The following is a 22,442-nucleotide window of genomic DNA, read 5'->3' as shown; positions in this document are numbered from 1 at the left end:
TGGGTTACATAATAACTATCTTGTATTGTTATATGGTTATATAATATATACCTCTTTGTAAGTCATATAGGTGGTACTTTTTTTCCAACTAAGAATTTTCTTTTTCCGACTAACATTATATAATATATACCTTGTACAGTATGATGAACATATACCCGTCAAATACCTTTTATTGTTATATACTAAAATATTATGTTATATAATATATACCTCATATATCCAAAATATATTCCATATTAACTTCGTACCTATATGTAATATATAACCAGCATATTGTGCTTAAAAGAAAATATATAACGAACATATACTCCATAAAATTTGGGGATTTGGGGTTTATTCATCGTTTACATGGTACCAAACCAAGAAATTAAATACAAAAATTTGATTTAATTAAAAGAGGAAAAAATAAAATTTTATCCTCTTCTTTTCTTCCTTAGCCACCCCTCACTCATGTTTGCTCAGCCGAACACCCCCTCCCTCAGCATCTTCTCCGACGAACCTTTCCTCCACGTACGGTGGCACATGACCAAACCCACGACCCAGAGAAATGGGTACAATGGAGGGAGGGAGAGAGAAAGTGAGAGGTATCTAGGGGGAGAGAAAGAAAGTGAGAGGTATCTAGGAGAAAGAAGTTAGGATTTCAAGAATTTTGGGTAAAATCGTATAGGGGACGCTGCTGTTCATTCTTTGTAATTTTCTTTTTTTTATTAAGAACATTCAAATATAGGTAGTTTGGTAGTTGTTTTTAAAATTTAGCTCTCTTTTTTTTGTCAAACATTTAATAGTACATTCTAAAAGTCAACTAAGGGGCACTCTCAGCTCGAGCTCGACCGTTCATCAAGACTGAAAGATATAAGCATGCACGCCGATTTCCAAGCTCGAAAAAATTGAACAAGTTTAACCTTGATAAAGTTGAATTGCCTGATGGATTGAACTCAATAACTCCTGGAAAATGCATGGGCTAAGCTTTCTCACTTGAGCTTAATTATATTTCAACATGTGAAAGAATCTGAATTATGACTTTCACATTATCATCATCAAATCTTAGTTACCAAACATCTCAAAATCAAGTGCTTGCACACCAAAAAAAAAAAAAAAAAAAATGTCATCAACCACCCACAGTAACACAAATTTATCCAAATTGCGTCTGTTAAATGATACTTGTGATGCAATTAGCATCACTTTATTTTTTTCTGTCTTCCCATCTGATAACTGCAATAACTCTAGGCTACAAAGAGATCTTAGAAAAAATTACTCCGATATAGGTAAAAGCAATATGAAACCGCATCTAATGCTATCAATAAACACAATTATATAAATCGCTATGTACAATGGCCGAGTCCTCCATTTATTATTATGGTGGTTTTTGTCAAGATGTAGAGACATATACAAAGTATTTTGGGGTGCGAGGCGGGGTCGGGGATGCAATGACCAGCATCTCGGGGTAAGAGAATGAGAGAGTTTCACATTCATACATTTATCTCTTGAAACTGAGCTGGATACAATTGGCTATTTGAAAGCATATATAAGTTTAATATTTAAGAGGAGAAAAAAAAATAAGATCAGAAACAGAGATAAAGAAAGATAAGAAAACGTATGTCTGTTAATTTAACCAACGCGATTACCTATCTCCTCCTTGAGATTTGGTTACCTGGGGAGGGTAGGATCCAAAAGTATCATATGAGGCACGAGAAAACAAAGATCCGACTGGATTGGTAATCACATTTGAAGAAGATTATTCACAGTGACGGTGACAGAATTAGTACGCTGCAAATCCTGCAAAATGGGGGATTCCTCTAAAGCATTTAGAAAGATGTGGAAAAAAGATATTGCAAAAATTGTCTTACTATGAATATAAACCAGTCTTGAGCCTGACAAATTATTTATAAAACAGATTATGATTGAAAATAAATACAGAAGAAAGAAATCGAGGTTGCATCAAAATAATATTAGTTCCTACAACAACCTAGTACAGTATAATTGTCAATTACTACAATATGAATATGAAATAAGATGAAGTTCTAGGGGCAGGACTGGAACAAATGATTACCAGTGTAATGAAACTAATTATATTTCTCAATAAAGAGCAAGCTTTGAAATATTTCGAGAGTTACTGCCTTTATGTGAAACACACCTTATAAATACTTCTAAAAAGAATAGTGAATACTTTCCTAAAGGACATTAAAGTGTGTTTGATTATTTTTTAGAACACCATGAAAATTAGAAAGCTATTTTTCTTAACGAATAGTATGCTTAGAAATTTTAAACAGACATCCAAACACATAACAAGTTTCCTCCATCTGCAGAATCCAAGCTTAACCAAACACCCACAAGGTGAATAGAGAATCTCAAACTTTTAAGCTAGGATGGTGAAAGGGGCAGGAAGAAAGAAGCATAGACATGTAGTAGAGACAACACGGATAAGGTGGAACGTCATTATCTAAAAATCTAATACATCGACACAGGAAGGACAAGTTTACTAAAATATACATTTTCTAAAATATATTTGATTATTTTAATATATTTCAAGGCTGAAATTTTGCCTGTCTTGCAAAGTTTCCTACGAAAAGTAATCATAAGGTGGAACATCATTATCTAAAAATCTAATACATCGACAAAGGACAGACAAGTTTACTAAAATATACATTTTCTAAAATATATTTGATTATTTGAATATATTTCAAAGCTGAAATTTTGTCTTAACTTGCGAAGTTTCCTATGAAAAGTAATCAAATATGCTCGAAGAGGTTAAAGAAACTAGTTACCTCTTCAGCTATATCTAACGATATAGTACCTTATATCAAAATATTCAAAAAAACATCAAAACAAACTCACTAAATTTCTAATGCCATCCTACATAAACAATGAAACTGTCACTAACACTAATGCATTTGTGTGCTTAGAATTAAGTTCAATACTTCTCACTCTCAAAATTAAGGTTAAATTATAAATTTAGTCAGTTATATCTAGTTAGTTCTTAAATTTTAAGAAGTTTCAGTTGTCATCGTAGCAAAAATCATTAATTGTCGTGACATACCTATCACAAATATTGACAAATTTGGCAATGATGTGGTAGAGAGATTAGACAGAAAAAGTGGACCACTAGACCAAATAAGTGGTACAAGTCACATTCACATACCCTCTTTCCGATATCAAATCTCCCTTTAGATCATAACATTCTATTTTGTACCGCTGTCCACTTCTTTCTATCATTTGTCTCCTACCACGTCATCATTTAGTTAACAAACATACATAATTGAAACTTTTGAAAGTTTCAAACTAAATCGACACAACCACCAAAGTTTGGGGGAATATATTTGTCATTTAACCCAAAATTCATTATTTTTCTCCTATATTTCTTCTTGCGTCCATTACATTGCTTTAGTTTTAAGTCTCTAATAATTGTTTACAACTTTATGTTCACATTGCCATACACATGTCAATTATGCTTGCCAAGTGTCCAACCTGTATCTAATTTGTTTTACAAGTGTTCGACATGTGTTTGTGGTGCCTAACAAGTGATCAATACTTGACAATAAGTATTTGGAATATCCAAGTGTCGGATACATGCACATACATGGATACACCATCCAAAATAAGTTTCCTTGCTTCACAGGGGAGGGAGCATCAAGGAAACTAATAAATTTCATGTAATATTACAACCTACAACCATAAGCCAGAAGAATATTCAAATTACCTGGAAAATTAACTCATCAGGGACATGAGGCAGAACTTCTCGTACTGTCTCTGCCATGGCAAGTATATTGGCTAAACTGTCATTTGGAGCACGTGGCACATTCATATTTAAACCACCCATACTACCAGGATGTCTTCCAACACCACCTCGAGGAACTTGTGAACCACCAGGAACTACCTGTGGGGGATTAATCGGCCAAAGGCCCCAAGCAGAATCTTCAATGGATGTCTGGGCATAAGTTTCACCAACAGATGCAAGATGTCTCATCATCATCTGAACTCTACCCAATCCAACAGATCTAGCTGCATTTGATGGACCAGCCCCATCCACGCTCTGGCTAGCCCAATCATGCAACCAACTTGGATCAAGACTGGTGCTTCTATAAAATAAGAGGGAGAAAATACAAAAAAATAGTAAAGAATAAATTTATTCGAGGTGCTTTTTCCACAACAACTGATGAACAGGAAACCAATATGGTAGCTTCTCTCAACTCGTACATACATCAAGTTTTCAAGTAGCTCCGAAGTCCGACCATTTCATAGCTTAGCACTCGACTATTATCCATTAAATTAAACTGCATATATAATACTTTTAAGTATTGTATTTTCAGTTTGAAGAAGGGGATTTTATTGAAGAGTCACATGACGAGATATTCGGCACCGTTTTTTGAAAAGGGTGGTCTTATTGAAAATGGATAAGGTCCTACTTCATACACTTTTGTTTCAAGCCTCGTGTCTAAAAGCATTTAGGATATTGCAAAAAGGAACTTTTTCATTTTTTTTGAAGTGTGGGCTTTCACTTATGACAACAAAACCAAAGTCATAGTTTGGTGGCCTTGATATTATTGTTAATGATCCTTTGATCAATCAGAAGTTTTTTTTGGACAAGATACGAACTTTTCATTGATATATGAAAATGAACAAAATTGTTCAAAGATACAAACTTCCAAACAAAATCGGTCAGTCAGAAGTTTTAATTCATCTATTTTGTTGGGACTTCTTAAACTCGAGCCCATCATCTCTCAGTGATTTACATTGGTTCAAAAAGAAGCTAATTTCTTTTCTGGTTCTTAGAATTATTATGGTTTAAGGATAATATGGCTCAAATTTGGTTGACCTTTCTGAAGATTTCAGTTCGTTCAAGTTTTTTTCCCTTTCTTTTTTTAAATTTAAGAAACTGAGAAATATTTCATTATCAAAAGCAGCTAATACAAGAAAGGGGAAAGGGCAATCCCCTAGAAGCCAAAGGTTACAAAAAAGAACTCCAATTGGCAGTGATATTCACAAAGCTGAATTTACAAAACTCTCCGAGAAGATATCACATAGAAGCAAAAATTTGGACAAGATCCCAAAAGCCCTAAATGTCACTTCAATGCCTTTGAAAACTCTCTGTTTCAAATGAAAGTCTCCAAAGGGTAGCTGAAACACGAGAGAACCAAGGCTTTTCTTTTGAAAGGAGAACCAACTACAAAGAATCCTTACAACCTTTGGGCACCAAAACTTAAGCCAAAAATCTTGAGGATTTCGGACCACACAAAATCTTGAGCTCGGTCAAGTTTTACAAAGCGTTTTTGAATGAGCTCTCAAAGGGGATCCATCCCTTCATGGCATTATAAATTCAACCAATGGATTTTTTTTTTTTTTATAACTGGGAGTCGGAGCTTTGCTCCCCTATACCCAGAGACACTTGCACCCGCTCGAAGGCCCGGACCCAAGAGATGTCAAGAGTTTTTGGTATTAAGCTCACCAGAAGGTTCGAACTTGAGATCAATAGAGGCAAAAGTTCTCTCTTGGGGGTCAATAGTGACGCGGGTAAGCTTAGCGAATGGGCATACCTGGGTTGGGTGTGAAGTGGGTGAGTTTCCTTCCTCTTATCTTGGTCTTCCTTTAGGTCATAAACCTAGAAGTGTATCTTTTTGGATGCCGGTTCTTGAAAAATTTCAGAAGCGTCTTTCCTCTTGGAAGAAAGCCTTTTCTCTAAAGGAGCGAGACTCACTTTAATCCAGGCTGTTATGAGGGGTATCCCGACTTACTTTCTCTCTCTCTTCAAGATCTCGGTGGCTGTCAGCGAGGGGTTAGAAAAGATTATGAGGGACTTTCTTTGGGAAGGTATGGAGGAGGGCTACCTTAGCCCATTCGCTAAGCTACCCACGTCACTATTGACCCCCAAAAGAGAACTTGGTTGGGTATATGAAGTGGGTGAGTTCCCTTCCTCTTATCTTGGTCTTCCTTTAGGTCATAAACCTAGAAGTGTGTCTTTTTGGATGCCGGTTCTTGAAAAATTTCAGAAGCGCCTTTCCTCTTGAAGAAACTTTTTCTCTAAAGGAGGGAGACTCACTTTAATCCAGGCTGAGGGGTATCCCGACTTACTTTCTCTCTCTCTTCAAGATCCCGGTGGCTGTCAGCGAGGGGTTAGAAAAGATTATGAGGGACCTTTTTTGGGAAGGTGTGGAGGAGGGGGGTGGTGCTCATTTAGTTAGTTGGAAAGAGGTTATCAAGCCCTTGGAAGCGGGGGGCTTGGGCATTGGGAACTTGAGGGTTAGGAATGAGGCTTTTTTGGCTAAGTGGTTGTGGTGGTTCTTCCATGAACCTAGCACCCTGTGGCGAAGGATTATTGTGAGCAAGTATGGGCTGCACCCGTTCGATTGGCTCCCAGTAGGTGGGTCTAAGGTGAACAATAACAATCCTTAAAAGGCTATTGCTTTGTGTCTCCCCATTTTTTGTCAATCTCTTCGTTCTATTGTGGGGGATGGTCATAACACTTATTTCTAGGAGGATTCTTGGGTAGGTGATAAACCTCTATGCATAGCGTTTCCTCGGCTCTATCATCTTTCTGATAAAAGACTTTTTTCCGTGGCTGAAGTTTTAAATCATAGGGGGGTGGGTCCTTCCATTTCTTTGGGTCTTTCTCGTTCTTTGACGGATCGAGAAGCTTTAGAGGTTTCTGCTTTACTTGCTTTGTTGTCTGAGATCCCCTCCTATTCTGGGAGGGAGCATGTGAGGGTGTGGACCCCTAGCCCTTCAAAAGGTTTTTCTTGTAGTTCCTTTTTTCATATCTTGAATTCCCCGTCCTCGTTTTCCCCGTCGTCCCCTTGGTTTACCTCCCTTTGGAAGATTAAAATTCCAAAGAAGATCAAGCTTTTCGGGTGGCAAGTCTTACTTGGTAAATTCAATACCTTGGATCGTATCTAGAGGATGTCTTCCTCTTGTCTGGGCCCGCAATGGTGTGTACTCTGTAGGAGTGCCTCGAAAGACCTTGAGCATTTGTTGTGGACTTGTCAGTTTGCACAAGATCTTTGGCTTTGTTTCTACACCCTCCTTTTCGGGATAGGGGGCGTTTCTTGTGGCAAGCTTGTTTTTTGGCTACTCTTTGGGACATTTGGCGGGAGAGGAATCACAGATTGCTTAGGGGGTGGAGAAATCTATAGATTATATTTGGGAGCTCATTAGATTTAATACTTCGTTATGGGGCTCTGTTTCCAAGGCCTTTTGTAATTATCCGTTAGGATTCATTCTTTTGGATTGAAGCCCTTTTCTTTAGGGGGCTCCCTGGGCTGTCTTTTTGTAGGCCGCTTTGAAAGAAGCAGTTTTTCTCACTAAAGTTTTCTTGACCTCCTTCAGAAGTTTTTTTTTCTTTTTCCTTATTTTCCTTAACAAGAAACAAGATTTTTTTCATTGATAAATGAAAAAACCAGAAATTTTCAAAGATACAAACTCCAAAAGGAGTGAAAGAAGCCCAAAAATAAAATAAGAATCAGAAAACTAAGAAGAAATAAAAGCTTCTCAAGCATCAAAGATGATACAAGAATAATAACTCGAGAATAAAACTGAAAGAGAATACCATTGAGACGCCTTAAATTTTGCAACCTCAAAACATTCGAACCAATCCTCGCTTTCGTTTTGGAAGATTCCCTGATTCCTTTCAAACCAAATTTATGATAGTAAAGCTTTGACTATACAAACTCATAAAGAACGAACCTTCAGATGAAAAAAGGAGCAATAAAGTAGCTGCAGCAGATTGCTTTTGGTGTCAACTGAGAAGACCCAAGATAAGTTGAAGACTTTGAAAATAGGCCACCAACCTCTCGAGGCATAATGACAGTGAAAGAATAAGTGTTCTTGACTTTTGCCACACGAAAAAAAATAAGCAGGTGACAGAAGGCTGAAGTGAAAAATTGGAGAGCTTCCGTTTCACAGTTCCCCAATTATTCAGCTTGCCATACAACAGGATCCAAGATAAGATACTGACCTTCCTTGGACAAGAGGTCTTCCAAAGGACCGAGAGCGGGTTTTTTGACAATGGAATCCCGTTTCCAAGAGCTAAATATAAAGATTTACCTTCTAGTTTTATCCTATGGACAATGGTTTAGGAGCTATTTTTGCCTTTTAGTGGATATGATTTTAGTCTCAATGGCTTTTCACTTTTGTAGTTCTGCTTTTGAGTTTTTTATTAGCTTGTTTCTCCTCTGGGCATTTCGTTCATTATGATTCTATTTGGACTATTGTGATTCTTCAAGTTGCTTGTTTCTTCACTTCGGAAACCAGTATCCTTGAACTTTTTCTTTCTTTTCATCTATCAATGAAAAGTTTGTTTCTTTGTTTAAAAAAATACTCTAAAAATACTTTGATGGAAATATCCAAAAGGTCTTTCTATGCAGCATTTTTTGGTCTTTTCTCCTCATCTTCTTTTCCCAAGGAGTTGTTTGAAGTCGAAGAGGTTCATTGAAAAGAGGCTGGATGGCTGTTGCCTGTTGCCTGTTGCCTGTTGCCTGTTGCCCGTTGCTTTTCTCAGCCTATTTAAAGACTCTTTTTGGTAATTAAGTCTTCCATCACAATGAATTCACAGCCATATCTCCCAGCAAACTCCTCTGAGGTCTCTCCTCCTCCCTCTCATGGCTTCAAGATAGATCCACCAGCTGAAATTCCTCATGACTTCAATGTCCTCAATAGTTGGTTAGCTTTTCTAGATTCGGAGGCGGATAGACTTGAAAAATAATGGGTGGCCTGCTTACAAGATTTTGATAGAAGAAAATTGAAGATTCATGTTGAGTATGAGAAGGAACTTGCTGAAGGAATCGCTAAATCAACCAAAAAAATATGATATTTTGCTCTTTGAAGTCGAGTCTGATGATATCAATCTCTAAAGATTGGGTTTGTTTCAAAGAAAGTGTTTTTTGGGTTTGTTTTGAAGAAAGTGTTCAAGTCTTAATTGGAATACTTTTTGTCTAGGTTTTCAGATGGGTTTTCATCTGAGTTGTTCATTTTTGTATCTTTTCAATTTCTCGTTGGTTCTTTTCTTTTTCGCTCCCCTTTAGAGTTTGTATCATTTGCTCTCTTTTAATATATCACTTAGAAGTTTGTTTCTTGTTAAAAAAAAATATATATATATATATATATATATCAAAAAGGTCTAAAATAAAAACTAAATATTATCATGCTTGGAAATGGAAAACAAAATTTGAAGGTTCTGAACAGACCTCCAAGGACTGCCTTCAACGGAATTTTGTGTCTGATTGGGGAAAATTCCAGCAGGAAGGGTGGGTACAGTAGCATTCTGTCGATTAAGTCCTGCACTTATCTGACGAGCAAGCTGCTCATCACTAAAAGTCCCTCCTGCACGAGGATTTACGTCATTTTCTTGTCTGCCTACAAAAAGTGGCTTTCGACAAGTAGGACATGAATAATATTCATTTAGACCTTGATCCAACCTGGCATGATATTTGCATTGTAATTAAGCCCCACTGCTTCATATACTTGAAAACATAAAACTGGTTGCATAAGCAAAGTACACAATCATACCAAGATCTCAAGCAAGCAAGATGAAAAAGGTGATTGCAGTTTAACTTCTTAGCCTTGGCCATAGGTTCCTGTCATTATTACCCTACTTTATAATACTTTGACCAATAAAAATTTTATGGACAAAAAGTGATTAAACATAAAATTATATACCCTGCAGATAGCACATTCGTCATCATATGATTGCAGCTCTTCAGATGTTGCATCAGGAAGAGCTGCGTGTAGAGCACCTAAAGCTTTTCTCAATTTCATGAAACCTCTAATACGCTTTATTGTTGCACTTAATAAGGCCTGCTCCAATGCAAATAAAAGGATATGAGACAATTTATAACCAAGAACAAATATAATTATGTAAAAATGGTCAATAATATTTACGCGAATGTTCAAGAAAAGGACTGCATCCACGAGATTAAATGTCATTCCATGAAGCCGCCATATATGCACATAATGACCAAGTGCCATTAATAATGTTGCCATGTCGAGGAAAAATCCCAGATTTCTGATAAGACTGCCTTTCAATTCCCACAAGGAACCTGCCATTATACACATCACTCAGAAACTTACAACCTAAGATTGAGATCAAGTATCGAGAAGTACAATCATCAGAGTACTATAAGCTATGTAAAGGGGTCATGAATAATCCAAAAGGAGCCATGAAAAAAAAAAATTAACTATATTAGCCCTTTAGAGGTATCATACAGAAGAATTGGCCCTTTGGAGGCAAGTCATTGAAGCCAAATATGGGCCCCTCGATAGGCACAAAAGCTCCCTTCACTATTCTCTTGCTTCTGCCCATGGTCCCTGGAAATCTATATTAAAACAGAAGCAACATGTTCTGGACAGAAGCTGCTTCAAGATAGGCGATGGATCTAAAGTTCTCTTTTGGAAAGATGGATGGCTGGCCCCCGGTCCTCTATGTACTGTCTTCCCCCTCCTATTTGCTTTACACTCCTGCAAAGATGCCTTGGTGAAGGAGATGTGGTCGATAACTACAAAATCATGGGACCTCTGTTTTAGACGGAATCTCAAAGACGCAGAAATCCATGAATGCCTAGAGCTCCATCTCCTGCTGTCTCCCATCCACATCAATCGGGGATGTGATAGATTTGTCTGGAAATTGGAACCATCTGGCCTTTTCTCCGTCAACTCCCTTCTACAAGATCTACAAATCTCACAAACTACTCATGAGGAGACTATGCTCTACAAATCGATTTGGAAGGATCATTACCCAAAAAAGATCAAAGTCTTTTTATGGGAGGTCAACAGGAATGCCCTTAATACCCATGACAAGCTTCAAAAGAAGTTGCAGCATATGTGTCTTTCACCCCAATGGTGTGTGCTTTGTAAAAAACAAGAAGAATCCATGGGCCACATTTTTGTTTCCTGTGAATACACAGCAAAGCTATGGGCCTCTATTCTTTCATCCTTCGGTTGGCCTGTAGTCCTACACACGGATCTTTGTTCTCTCCTAGCATCCACTCTTTTGGAGCACCCTTTCACCAGTGAAGCAGGAATCCTATGGAAGCATTTTGTTAGGGCGCTGCTCTGGTCGACATGGTTAGAAAGGAATCGCCGGATCTTCTTAGGAAAGGAGCTTTCCGTTGGCATCATCTTTGAAGCTATAGTGTCTATGGTTGTATCTTGGTGTAAATGTTCTCCTATCTTTAAACACTATAGCTTTGTTTCTCTTTTAACCAATTGGAGAGCCTTTTTGTAACTCCCTTGGTTTGGGATCTTCCCCTTTTGTTTCCTTTTCCATTTCATTACATTAATGAAATTTGTTTCTTTCACCAAAAAAAAAAATTAACTATACGGAAAATGGCTCGTTTTGAGGCATTCATCCTTTTTGATGGGTTGTCTTTTCACATGATCCTTTGTATTCTTTCATTTTTCTTCAATGAAAGCTTGATCTTCATAAAAAAAACATTAGAATCATTTAGCGGATGCACCTTCGAATCAAGTTGCATAACAATATTGGCAAAACAAGTTTCTAAACTTGCATGCTTAATTTTACTAGAAGGAATTGGATAATTGATAACATTTTACAAGGTTAGGACACACAAATCCTCTATTTTATGGATAGTGTTGTTGTCAGACACGTCCAACACGTACACGTGCCCAAAATGTGTTCGACACATTAAGAAAAGAGTGTTTGATTATTTAACTCTCTTTAATTTTCTAACACATTGGTAACATATTAAGAATACGCTAAAGACATGTAAAGAACGCATTTTGGACCCTTTTTTTTTCTTTCGAGAAAAAAAGGCATTTTGGATTAAAACCCCACTACCCACTAGAAAATGAAGGTAATTGAAAACTCACGTTAAAAAAATAAGGATAAAATACTATTTTGTTTCATGTATTTTCAGCTTTGGTTCATTTTAGCTCCCGTACTATCAAAATGTTCATTTTGGTGTCAGTATGTTCAATTTTGATTCATCTTAGTCCAAATATTTTCGAAATGTTCGTTTTGGTCCCTGTCATTATAAAAAGTAACCATATTGGTCCTTATTTATAAAAATTTAACACAGATTGTACATATAACAGAAACCTTTTAATATAAAGTCGTGGTTACATTTCAAGAAATATATTGGGTATATAGAGTTGTGTTGAAATTGTGATAGAAAAAGATGAGATTAAAAATAAAATTAAGAGACCAAAATGATCCATTTTTAAAAATATAAAGACTAAAATTAACATTTTGAGAGTACATGTACTATGAACCAAAATTGAAGTACAAGAAAAGTATCGGAACCAAAATGAACTCAACGCTGAAAGTATAGGGACCAAAATAGTATTTTAACCAACAAAATAAAATAAAATAATCTAAACTAAACTAAACTGAGTATATTAAAAAGAAAAGAGAATAACTTTTTTTATTCTATTTTAAACTTTGTTTTTGTAAACTAATAGATATTGTTTGTTGTCTCCACTATTATTAGTGAATGTTATTTTTTATGTTTAAATTTAGATAATAACTTCTGCTTCCAATGTCAAATATTTAAGATACGTCAAAATAGACAAACATAAACACAGACGTATATATATCAGAAAAACTAATGTGTCCTTTTTTAGAAATTGGCATGCAACCATGCCCATGTCATATCTGCGGTGCATGTCCATCTTTGTTTTTGTGCTGCTTAACTTCTAAGTTTTCATCATTTAGTGTTTTAAATACACAAATTTGTTCATGCACTAAATAATCAAATGAAGGAATAAGTAAATTTACTTTAAAACAAGTAAAGAAACATCTTTTGGGAGAAAATATGTAGCTACATGGCTAAGCCACCAAAGAAATAGTCGGAGAACCCCAACCTCATCATTATCAATTGCAAGCATGTATTACATGGTTTTCTGTGCAGGAACCAACAATTTTGTCATCGATTACTTTGCATGAAATACATAGTTTTTAGATGTCACTAGTGTTCAAAATCTATATTATTCAAATGGTTTTTATAATTAAACAATCAACACACACACTGAGCTCAGAGTCATTAAAAATTTATAGATGATTTTATATGAATGCAAAAAATTTGGATAGCTACATCCATGGTCAACTTAGATCTTAGAAGTGTCTCTGCACACTAAAATTTTTAAATCACTAATCCTAGAAGCTCTAAAAGGAATGATAATTAATAACTGGGCCAACACATTCAAAAAGATAATACCAGCTATTGTTGTATTAAAAAACTCTGTGATCTGACAATTTGAGCTGTATCCAGCTGAATGATGAAGCCATATATCAAGCAACTGAAAGCTGTGAACCAAAATGGCCTGCAAAAATTTCCACATGCCACATGCCACATGCCAAAGGACGAAACGTAAAAAGAAAAAAGAATGAGCAGATAGCCTGAAAGGCCAATACGATCAGAAATAGAAATTATCATCTTGAAAATTCCAAGGAACTTACCTGTAACGTCTCAAAAGCAATGCTTAAAGGCTCAAAGAACAACAAGAGAAACAAAGATAAACCCAGTGTTCGGTATATCATCAGACAGAATCTTATCCTGCACAAACCAGCAAAGCATAAGGGCATATCCTCAGCTATCCAATGATAAAAGCTTCAAGTGCATGCCATAATTTATCAAAGAGACTATTGTTTCATTTCTAGAGACACTCAGAGAGAATTCAGAACACATTCCAATATGAATGACATTGACAACAATAATTCATGATATTCATGACATTAGGGTAGAGGGGCCAATCCTTGCATTGTACTTATGGTCGCCCCACTAATCACTGGAGAGGTTTCATGTAATGTGTTCTCGTTGTATTTTTGAACAAGAAACAACTTCTTGTTGATTAATGAAAAGGAAACAAGTTCAAAGGATACAATCTCATAAAGGAAAAGAAAAAAAATAGAAACTAGAGAACTCAATAAAAGAGAAGGGAAATACAACCCAAAAAACAAGAAAGATGAAAACAACAATGAGGAGCAAAACCGGCTGAGGAGTACCTCGGGACAAACTGAAGACCTTCAAAACTATGATATGACCTTTGGAAACCCAAGGCACAATTAAGACCAAATCATTAAAGCAAAAAGTGACCTTTCAGTTTCAGCTTTAATTAAGAACATTTATCCATGAGGAGGGAAGAGATGAACAGACTTCTCATTAGTGCCCAAATATACAAGCCTCAAAGCTGCCTTAAAAGAGATAATATCCTCGAGCTATAAAATGACCTTTGGAAAACAAGGCACAATTAAAACCATATCATTAACTGGTTAATCTGGCAAAGATGTACTTCATCTTGAACCTGATGAAAGAGAGCAACTTTCTTGTGTACTGCAATACATATTGCTAACACCTAAAACTGACTCCCATCTACAAAGACGCTCACTTTTCCGAACAAGATATACAATCAATGGTAAGATTTGCAACATAATGATAGAAAGCGGAAGTAGTGAGAATATTTTGTCAAAAAAGTTGGTTTCTACTCTTAACCTCAAGGCAAATCCACATCCTACTCCTTATAAAGTGCAGTGGTTCTGTAGCTAAGGTGTGGCTTCTAAATCTGCTAACACCATGAAAAATATGAAGAGAAGATATCTAAGCAATATGAACATGCACTACTGTTTACATTGCCTGCAAACTAGGCAGAAAAGAATTAAGAAATTGTAACTAATACAAACAAACTACATACCATGCAAGTAAAAATGCAAGTATAAACACAAAATAAAGAAATGTAAAAACAGGAAAACACAATTGTTTCATAAATGAAGCCTAAAATTCCATGTTCCCACAATTTTGGATACCTTTACACTGGAAAAAGAAAATTAATCATTACCCAGAAAGGTCAACAAAGAGGACCAGCAATAATACAGAATACACACGAAAATATGTCCATGAAGTGGCAGAGGGTGATGCATTCAGACGTTCAAGACGATCTCTAGCCAATGCTTGAAACATCTGTACAATATGCCAATGTAATAAGCGGAGTCTTTACATGAAACTAATCGGCCAAAATCCAGAGTAAAAATTGCACCATTTACCTTCAATGAACATAAGACAGCCAACCAGATTGACCACAATGCTGCATGATATTTTGTTGGTGGAACAACCAGAGGTAGAAATGTTCCCTGTTTCATGTTCATTAAAAAATAAAAACTTACAAAATCATAACCATTCTATATATATATGCGTGTTTGTGCACGTATGTGATTGTAATATGCATGTAGGTCAGTAGGAGAGGATGAGAAATACTCTTACAAAGGAGAAAATAATAAATTAAAATAAAATAAAAAGAGAGACATAAACTTGTCCATCTAGGGTACATTTAAGCAAAAGTAATACCAAGATTAAAAGACTTTAGAAATTTACATCAAAAGAGCAAAGAAATTACACAAAGGATTGCCAATCAATCAAAATTTACATCAAACGAGAAGAAGTAACAAAAAGGTTGTCAATTGTCAAAGTATTGATAAATGATTAAATGTACCGTAACTCGTTAACTTAAATTTTTTTAGTTCAAGGGTGATTTAACATGGTATCAGAGCAGGAGATCTTGTGTTCAAACCCTGTAATGTTATTTCCTTCCGATTAATATTGATAACTAGTTATGGGCCTGATACAAATTTTCAAGTCCACAAGTGAGAGGGAATATTAAGGTAGTTGACTAAATCTAACGTAACTCATTAGCTTAAGCTTTCAAGTGGTGATTTAACCCTAATAAATCTTTTAAATATGATTAAATCACCCGTGAACCCAAAAGTTTAAGTTTGGTTAGGGTAAATTTAATCATTTGTAAGATATCTAACATCCTCTCACTTGTAAGCTTGGAATTCCTTAAACAAGCGCCAGGAAAATGGAGCTTACAGCGTTGAGTTACGTCGTAGGCGAAGCTTTCGATTCGATTTGTATAAGACTCATCAAGTGGAAATCAATATTAAATGGAGAAGACAGGACAATACAAGGGTTCAAATACGAGACTTCCTGCCCTGCTAGCATTTTAACTATGATTAATTCACCAATGAACCCAAAATCTTAAGATTAGGATAAATTTAATCATTTATATAATATCTAACAAAATCATTAAAACTGAAAGAGAGTAATTTATAGAAAAAAAGGGTAAAGAAAAAAGAGTTCAATGCCGACAATATCCTTGAATTTGTTCTTGCTTCTTTATTCTCTAGTCCTTTCTAAAAATTTCCTGGCCTCGAGCCCTCCTTGATCAAGAAATCAAGAAGTTGGCTTCTCTTTTTGGAGCTAGTAGAAATTCATCATGTAGAGAGCTACAGCTCATTGGGCAGGTTATCTTTAATGGCTCTTGGATTTGCATTTTTTAAGGACCTTTGTTGTTTCATTTGTTGTTTTTTGCAGCCTCAATTTTCAACAAATTTGCAAGTTCTATTTTAGTTATGCATTTTCTTTTCTTGTTTCTTTTTGACACAATAAATTAATTTATGAATTTAGATTTATATATTAAAAGTTAATCTAATAAAACATAATTTGAATTAAATGAAAAGCAGGGAATTAGAAAAAGCTAATTCATTTGTGTTTCAAAAACTAAATAGCTTTAAGATACTACAGCCAAATGCATTCTAAATTGTTAATGGATTTCAACTACATCGTTTTTATAGTTTTCAGTGTCCTCACATTTGGTTTGAGATTAAAAACAAAACAATCCATAGATTTAACATGCACCAACTCATTGTCTTCAAGAACTACTACAGTAAATATGTAAAACAGCAATAATCTACACTCTACAGCCAACCCAAAGTTAGATCATGAGCTAACCATCTACAAGAGAAAAACAATATTTTTTTTTTTTAAAAGGGAAATAGATCAAGTTGGATACTAACCTTGTAAATGACATAATTAACAAGACGCTCCACCAACTTCCGACTCTCAGATGAATATAGCTCAACAAAAAATATGGTCTGCTGACAAAAAATCTATAAGTATCAAAACAAAGATCTTGGGGGAAAATACAAGCAATAATTATTGCAATTTTACGATCAAATAGTCATGATCTTACATTAGATGATTATGAGGAAATGGCTTATATTGAAAGGTTTCTTGAATTTGCATTCTAGAAAAAATTAAGCTTAAAAGTGGCACCTTATATTGAAAGGTTTTTGGAATTTGAATTTGCACTCATTCAAACCACCTTATCGAACCTCCCTACTTACTATCTTTCCCTTTTTCCTTTGCCATCAAAAGTGGCACATACATTGGACAGCACAGCATCTTCAAGGTTTATGTGGAAAGGTAACAGGGAGAACAATGGAATGCACCTTCTCAAAAGAGTCACTTTACAACAACCAATCCAAGAATGGGGCTTAGGGATTGCTAATATGAAACTGAAAAACAGAACTCTCCTTGCAAAATGGAATTGGAGATTCATTAAGGAGGAAACAACTCTTTGGAGGAAAGTGATCGAGGCAAAATATGGTAGAGCATCTTGGAACCACAAACCTATCACTACTTCACACCCCAATGCAAAATGCCCATGGGCTACCATTGGAAAGACTCAAATCTGATTTTTGAACGGCTGGCCTACAAAACCGGAAATGGCAGGAATGAAGTCTCATTCGAAGCTTTAGACAAAGGTGCATATCTCTTTGAGAAGATGGAAAGCCCTTTCAAGAGCTTTGTTAGCACTCTTTTGGGATCGCCCATGGATGAATAGTGTGCCCCTTAAACAATCCTTCCCTCCCCTTTTTGCTTTATAATCAAGAAAGGAGGCTCCAATCTCTGATTTCTGGAATGAACCTACAGCATGCTGGAATTTGGGATTAAGGCGGAATCTTAAAGATGATGAGATAATTGAATGAGCAGACCTAAGCTATCGGCTCACAGAGGGCCAATTAACAACAGAAAGGAATGTTCTATTCTGGAAACTAGAAGCAAATGGATCTTTTTCCACCAGCTCCCTCACAAAGCACCTCGCCTGCAGCAACCAAACACCCTGAACTAGCCTCTACAACACTATCTGGAAGGACAAGTGCCCAAAAAAGGTGAACTTCTTCCTATGGGAGCTTAGTCCGTGCCATCAATACCAATGACAAGCTTCAAAGAAGATTCCCCTACATGGCTATCTCTCCTCAGTGGTGCATCATTTGCAAGAACAGCTTGGAATCTCAACAACATCTATTTACCACCTACACCTTTGCTTATGAATTTTGGAAGGATATCCTCAGTACTTTTGGTTGGTCCACAGCTTTGCCAAATGACCCCCAACTTCTCCTTGAGGCCACCCTTATGGGACACGCCTTCAAGAAAGAAAAGGAACAGCTATGGACAAATTTCATTCGAGCATTTCTATGGACTACTTGGGGTGAACGAAATCAAAGGACCTTCAATTACAAGACACAATCTTTTGAACGTTTTTTTGATGCTATAGTGTATAAAGCTATATCTTCGTGTGAGACCTTTCCTATTTTCCATGACTATAGCTATACATCCCTCTTGTTTAATTGGAAGTGTCTTATATAACCCATCAATGGGCTTTTTGTAACCCTTCCATGGGCTTTCGTAATTTCATACATCAATGAAATTGTTTCTTACATAAAAAACAAAAACAAAAACAAAAAATTAAGCTTAAAAATAATCTCTAATACAAGTTGAGTTTTTACATGCTAACAGAAGTTTTTGTATCACAATATACCCCATGAAATATAAGAGATGAGTGACTGTGAATATCATTGCTGGCCAGTATTACAAAGTTCCAGAATTACCAACATGTCCTCCCAAGAATTCTCCTACAAAATCCCTGTGCAAATGCTACTGCTTTCTAACTACTTATAGTTATCCCTCCCCCTAGGAGTTGTTTGGTATCTGATCTGCTTTTGTTTCATGCTTTTCAAAAAAAAGAGATGCTACAAGTAAGTACACAAAATTCACATTTGGCAGGCTTGTTTTGTTTTTTTTAAAGAGAAACCATGCTTTCATTTTATGCAAAAAAAAAATGAAAGAATACAAGAGCGTACAAAAAAAACAGCTCAAAAAGTCAAACCCAAAAGGAGCCCAACTAAAAAAAGAGGTTCCAATCAAGCACAATAAAACCTAAGGGATAACTGCAAAAGCCCTTAAGCATTGAAGCCCAAAGAGAAACATGGAAACTGAAAAAAGGACCCGGCCTTCTCCCAAGGTCTTTCAATCCCTCCAAAGATTCTATTATTTCTCTCAACCTAAATACCCCAAAGAGAAGCACAAAAACAGGCCAACCACAAGCAAGGGCACTTAGCACAAAAGGGCGAGTAAAGAAGGACCCCCCTCTGCCATCGAACTGCATCCTATGGATTATGTCAACTCTACTCCACTAGTAAAAATAGGTAGCAAAGGAGAAGAAGCACTACGCCTGGGATTCAACATCACGAAACTTTGTTATCAACTTATCAATTATCCCTTTTCTTTATCGGGATCGAAACTTAGAAAATGGAGGAAGTGATTCATTCCAATTTGTTCCCTGCCAGCCTTATTACCTTCAATATGCCTATTCTCTATACCACTATACAGCAGTCAGCAACCTACTCAAAACATTTGCTATTAACACAAATAGAATGGGAGACAAGATCACCTCTCATACCTATGGTAGCAACAATCTTCCTTCAACATTTCAATGACAAAAACTAAGAATTTTGTTCCACTAACACAGTTATAAATCCACTTAATCCACCATCATCTCGTATCCTTTCTGTCAGTTAATCACTTTTGAAACCCAAGCCCTCTTTTTACTCACCCTCTGTTCTTCAAAAACTTCCGTAGCAATAAGAACAGAGGTTTAAAGTAACTGTCTTCCTGCTATTTACTCTTAAAAATCATGTCAATTCCCTTATAAACCATGTGAAATGGTTAGACACTGTAGATTCTGTGGCCCATTAGCATTGGTAATAGAAGATCTAATTTACCATTCCAACTTTTTTTCCCATCTAAAAAGGTGAAAATCTAACTCACATTAATGCCATTCAAATTGCCAAATATTTTTCCTTCTAATTTTTTCTTACAGTTATCAATTACATTATGTCACTCATATACATCAATAATCGAGCATTGGAAAAAAGAAAACATGAAAGTTCTACAATGCTTCCTAAATCAGACCGCAAATATTATGTAGTATTGTATTGTTGCGTTAAAATTGAGAGTTATCAAAAAAATAAAATGATAAAATAAATAATAAATGATTGAGAGTTCATAGCTTCTTACTTTCTTTGCAATACAAAGCTCCCAAAAGAAATGATAAACTTACCTTGAGAAATAGTATGAGTAGAACAAACACATTAAGTGCAAAGTTAGCCAGCAGTCCCACAGTGACGTAGGAACTTAAGAGCAAATCAATGACACGGCCAGCACTCTCCGTCTGAAAAGGATTTTCTCCAATTATTTTTTCTGATTTTAGGTTTTCTATCGATAACTCCGTCCATAACTGGAGACCAACAAAACTTAACACTGTACATGCCGCAGATATTGCTATATAACTGACACCCATTGATATTAGTTCAGCAACTAACTTTACAAAGACCCAACTTCAGGAAAGTCATCACAATGGAAGCTGCATTGTTCTTTTCCACTAATACTCAGCATCATCGCCAAACATGGACAAAAAAGGTGCCTATCTATCTACTCAGTCTCTGAATCGATTTGTTAGCTGCAACCTTCCAAGCCGAAAAACATTTACCTGTCAGAAAGAAAGAGTCTGCGACATCAGATGAAATGGCCACATAAGAACAAGAATTTCTCAAATCAACAAAAACGAAGATCAAGTACGGAAACCTCTTGATTCATTTTAAGTAACGCAACGGTAAAAGTTACCCGACAAATGTATCATTTCTACAATATAGCCATAAGCACTCAAAAACTCACTTAATTCCATGATTATTCTAAAATCCCGAGAAGGTGAGAATCAAAATAAATTCATCAAATAGAGTAGACTGTAAATTCAACCAGGCATAGACAACAGAAGAGGGACGTCACGGAAGGAGCAGTATTGCTCAAAACGTCAATTCAATCCAATCTGGGATCACAGATCATAAAAATAAAAACCCCACGAAAACCCGGTGCTAAATCTCAGAGAAACTATACAAGATGAGCAGAATACAGAGAATCCAAGCAAAGAATTTCAACCAATTAGACTTCGCTTTCGAGATTGATCAAGCTGACAGATTAAAAAAGAAGATCAATCAAATCGTGCAGTTTAGGGAAATTAGGGACCTGATTCAACCAAGATGAAGCTTCGGTGGTGTCGGTGCGAGTCTCCGTAATCGTAAATCATCAGCGTCGCATTTCTCAGAGAGATTTTCGTATTTTCTTTTTTATTTTAACAATTAATTTATTTTGGCGGGTGTACCTGCGTTAGATGCATTCTTCGTCTTCCTTTCGTTCAACTCTGTCAGGTTGGCAATTGACATGGTAAATTTGATTATTTTATCTTGTTTTGATTATTTTATCCGTGGAAGGTACCAAGTTTTTAAATATATGTCTCACTTCGTGAAAATATCAATAAAATATCTTATCGATATTTCTACAGATGCGAGAGGGATTAAAAAATTATAAAAAAATATTTAAATTAATAAATAAATATTATTCTATTTTTAAAATGATAAATATTAGTGATATTTTATATATTTTATCAACTTTTTTGTAATACGATGGATATGTTGATTTACCCGGTCGAACTCATGAATACATAGAAATATAATTGGTGTTGACTTGTTGATGGATTTTAATATCATGGTTGATCTCTAATTTCGTAATTAGTGAATCAAAGAAATGTATGTGCTTTTTTGTTGGAGTAAGCATTTAACCTTTTTTTTCCCTAAAGATGGAAACAACGATTTAGCTATAAATATTTGACCTTTAAAGTTTGATATATGTAATAATTTAATCTTTTTTTAGTTCAACTACCGTAGAGTTGGAGATAGAATCGTCGACCCTATAAATGGTCATGCATATTGTTGATGTGTAAGTTTAGTTAGATTGATTAACCACATATCGCATCAAAGGGACTTGACGTTAACATGCAAAAATAAAACATCACACTTTGATGCTTAAGTTAGAATTGAAAGTTGAAGAATAGTGTAGTTTAGAGTATGGTTTCATGCTCTAAGGTTGAGTTATCTCTTCTATTTATAGGAATCAAATCTTATCTCCTTTATGAAACTTAATTACTTGGGTGGATGTAGCATCGTCGTGGACTGAATGTAAGGAGAAAAGACAATCAGTCCGCTATTGAACCTCATCAACTAGGCAAGGGACTCATCATTCGGGATGTCGAACAAATGTCAGTGGTCAATGCCATCAACTGGTCGGTCGGGTGTCAAGTCTTGCTTGGCAAGGCCTTGTGCTACCATTCGTCCGTCGGGCTTCTAAGTTCGGACTTCCATTCTTCTTTCTAGCTAACTTAGACCCATATAAGATTTCTCCCTTACTCATTGGCTTCCTTCTTCTTAAGTGGGTACATAGTTTGTTTGTCAGGTTCGACTTTATTTCTACCATAACAGGTACCTTATC

General features: G+C 35.9%; 1 protein-coding gene across 2 annotated transcripts; it reads right to left on the bottom strand.

The window, feature by feature from the left end:
* Positions 1-1,289: 1,289 nt before the first annotated feature.
* RIN2 (RPM1 interacting protein 2) lies at positions 1,290-21,329 on the bottom strand. Of its 2 annotated transcripts, XM_022301117.2 has the most exons (13): positions 21,144-21,328; positions 20,182-20,610; positions 16,793-16,870; positions 14,984-15,070; positions 14,779-14,900; positions 13,403-13,499; positions 13,161-13,266; positions 9,868-10,025; positions 9,646-9,783; positions 9,496-9,563; positions 9,174-9,404; positions 3,698-4,076; positions 1,290-1,776 (listed from the first exon to the last, which is right to left on the bottom strand). In XM_022301117.2, the coding sequence occupies exons 2-13, from the start codon at positions 20,419-20,421 to the stop codon at positions 1,720-1,722; spliced, it is 1,761 nt and encodes a 586-aa protein (XP_022156809.1). In that variant the 5' UTR covers positions 20,422-20,610; positions 21,144-21,328; the 3' UTR covers positions 1,290-1,719. The 2 variants fall into 2 exon arrangements, with proteins under 2 accessions (XP_022156809.1, XP_087981089.1); XM_088124963.1 differs by lacking the exon at positions 16,793-16,870 and having other exon boundaries at positions 21,144-21,329.
* Between the last annotated feature and the right edge of the window lie 1,113 nt (positions 21,330-22,442).

The sequence above is a fragment of the Momordica charantia genome (genome assembly GCF_013281855.1).
Source record: "Momordica charantia cultivar OHB3-1 chromosome 6 unlocalized genomic scaffold, Mcharantia_2.0 BLBB01000006.1, whole genome shotgun sequence".
Taxonomy (NCBI): Eukaryota; Viridiplantae; Streptophyta; class Magnoliopsida; order Cucurbitales; family Cucurbitaceae; genus Momordica; species Momordica charantia.
Note: the sequence above shows the minus strand (reverse complement) of the source record. Positions and strands in the feature narration are given on the sequence as shown.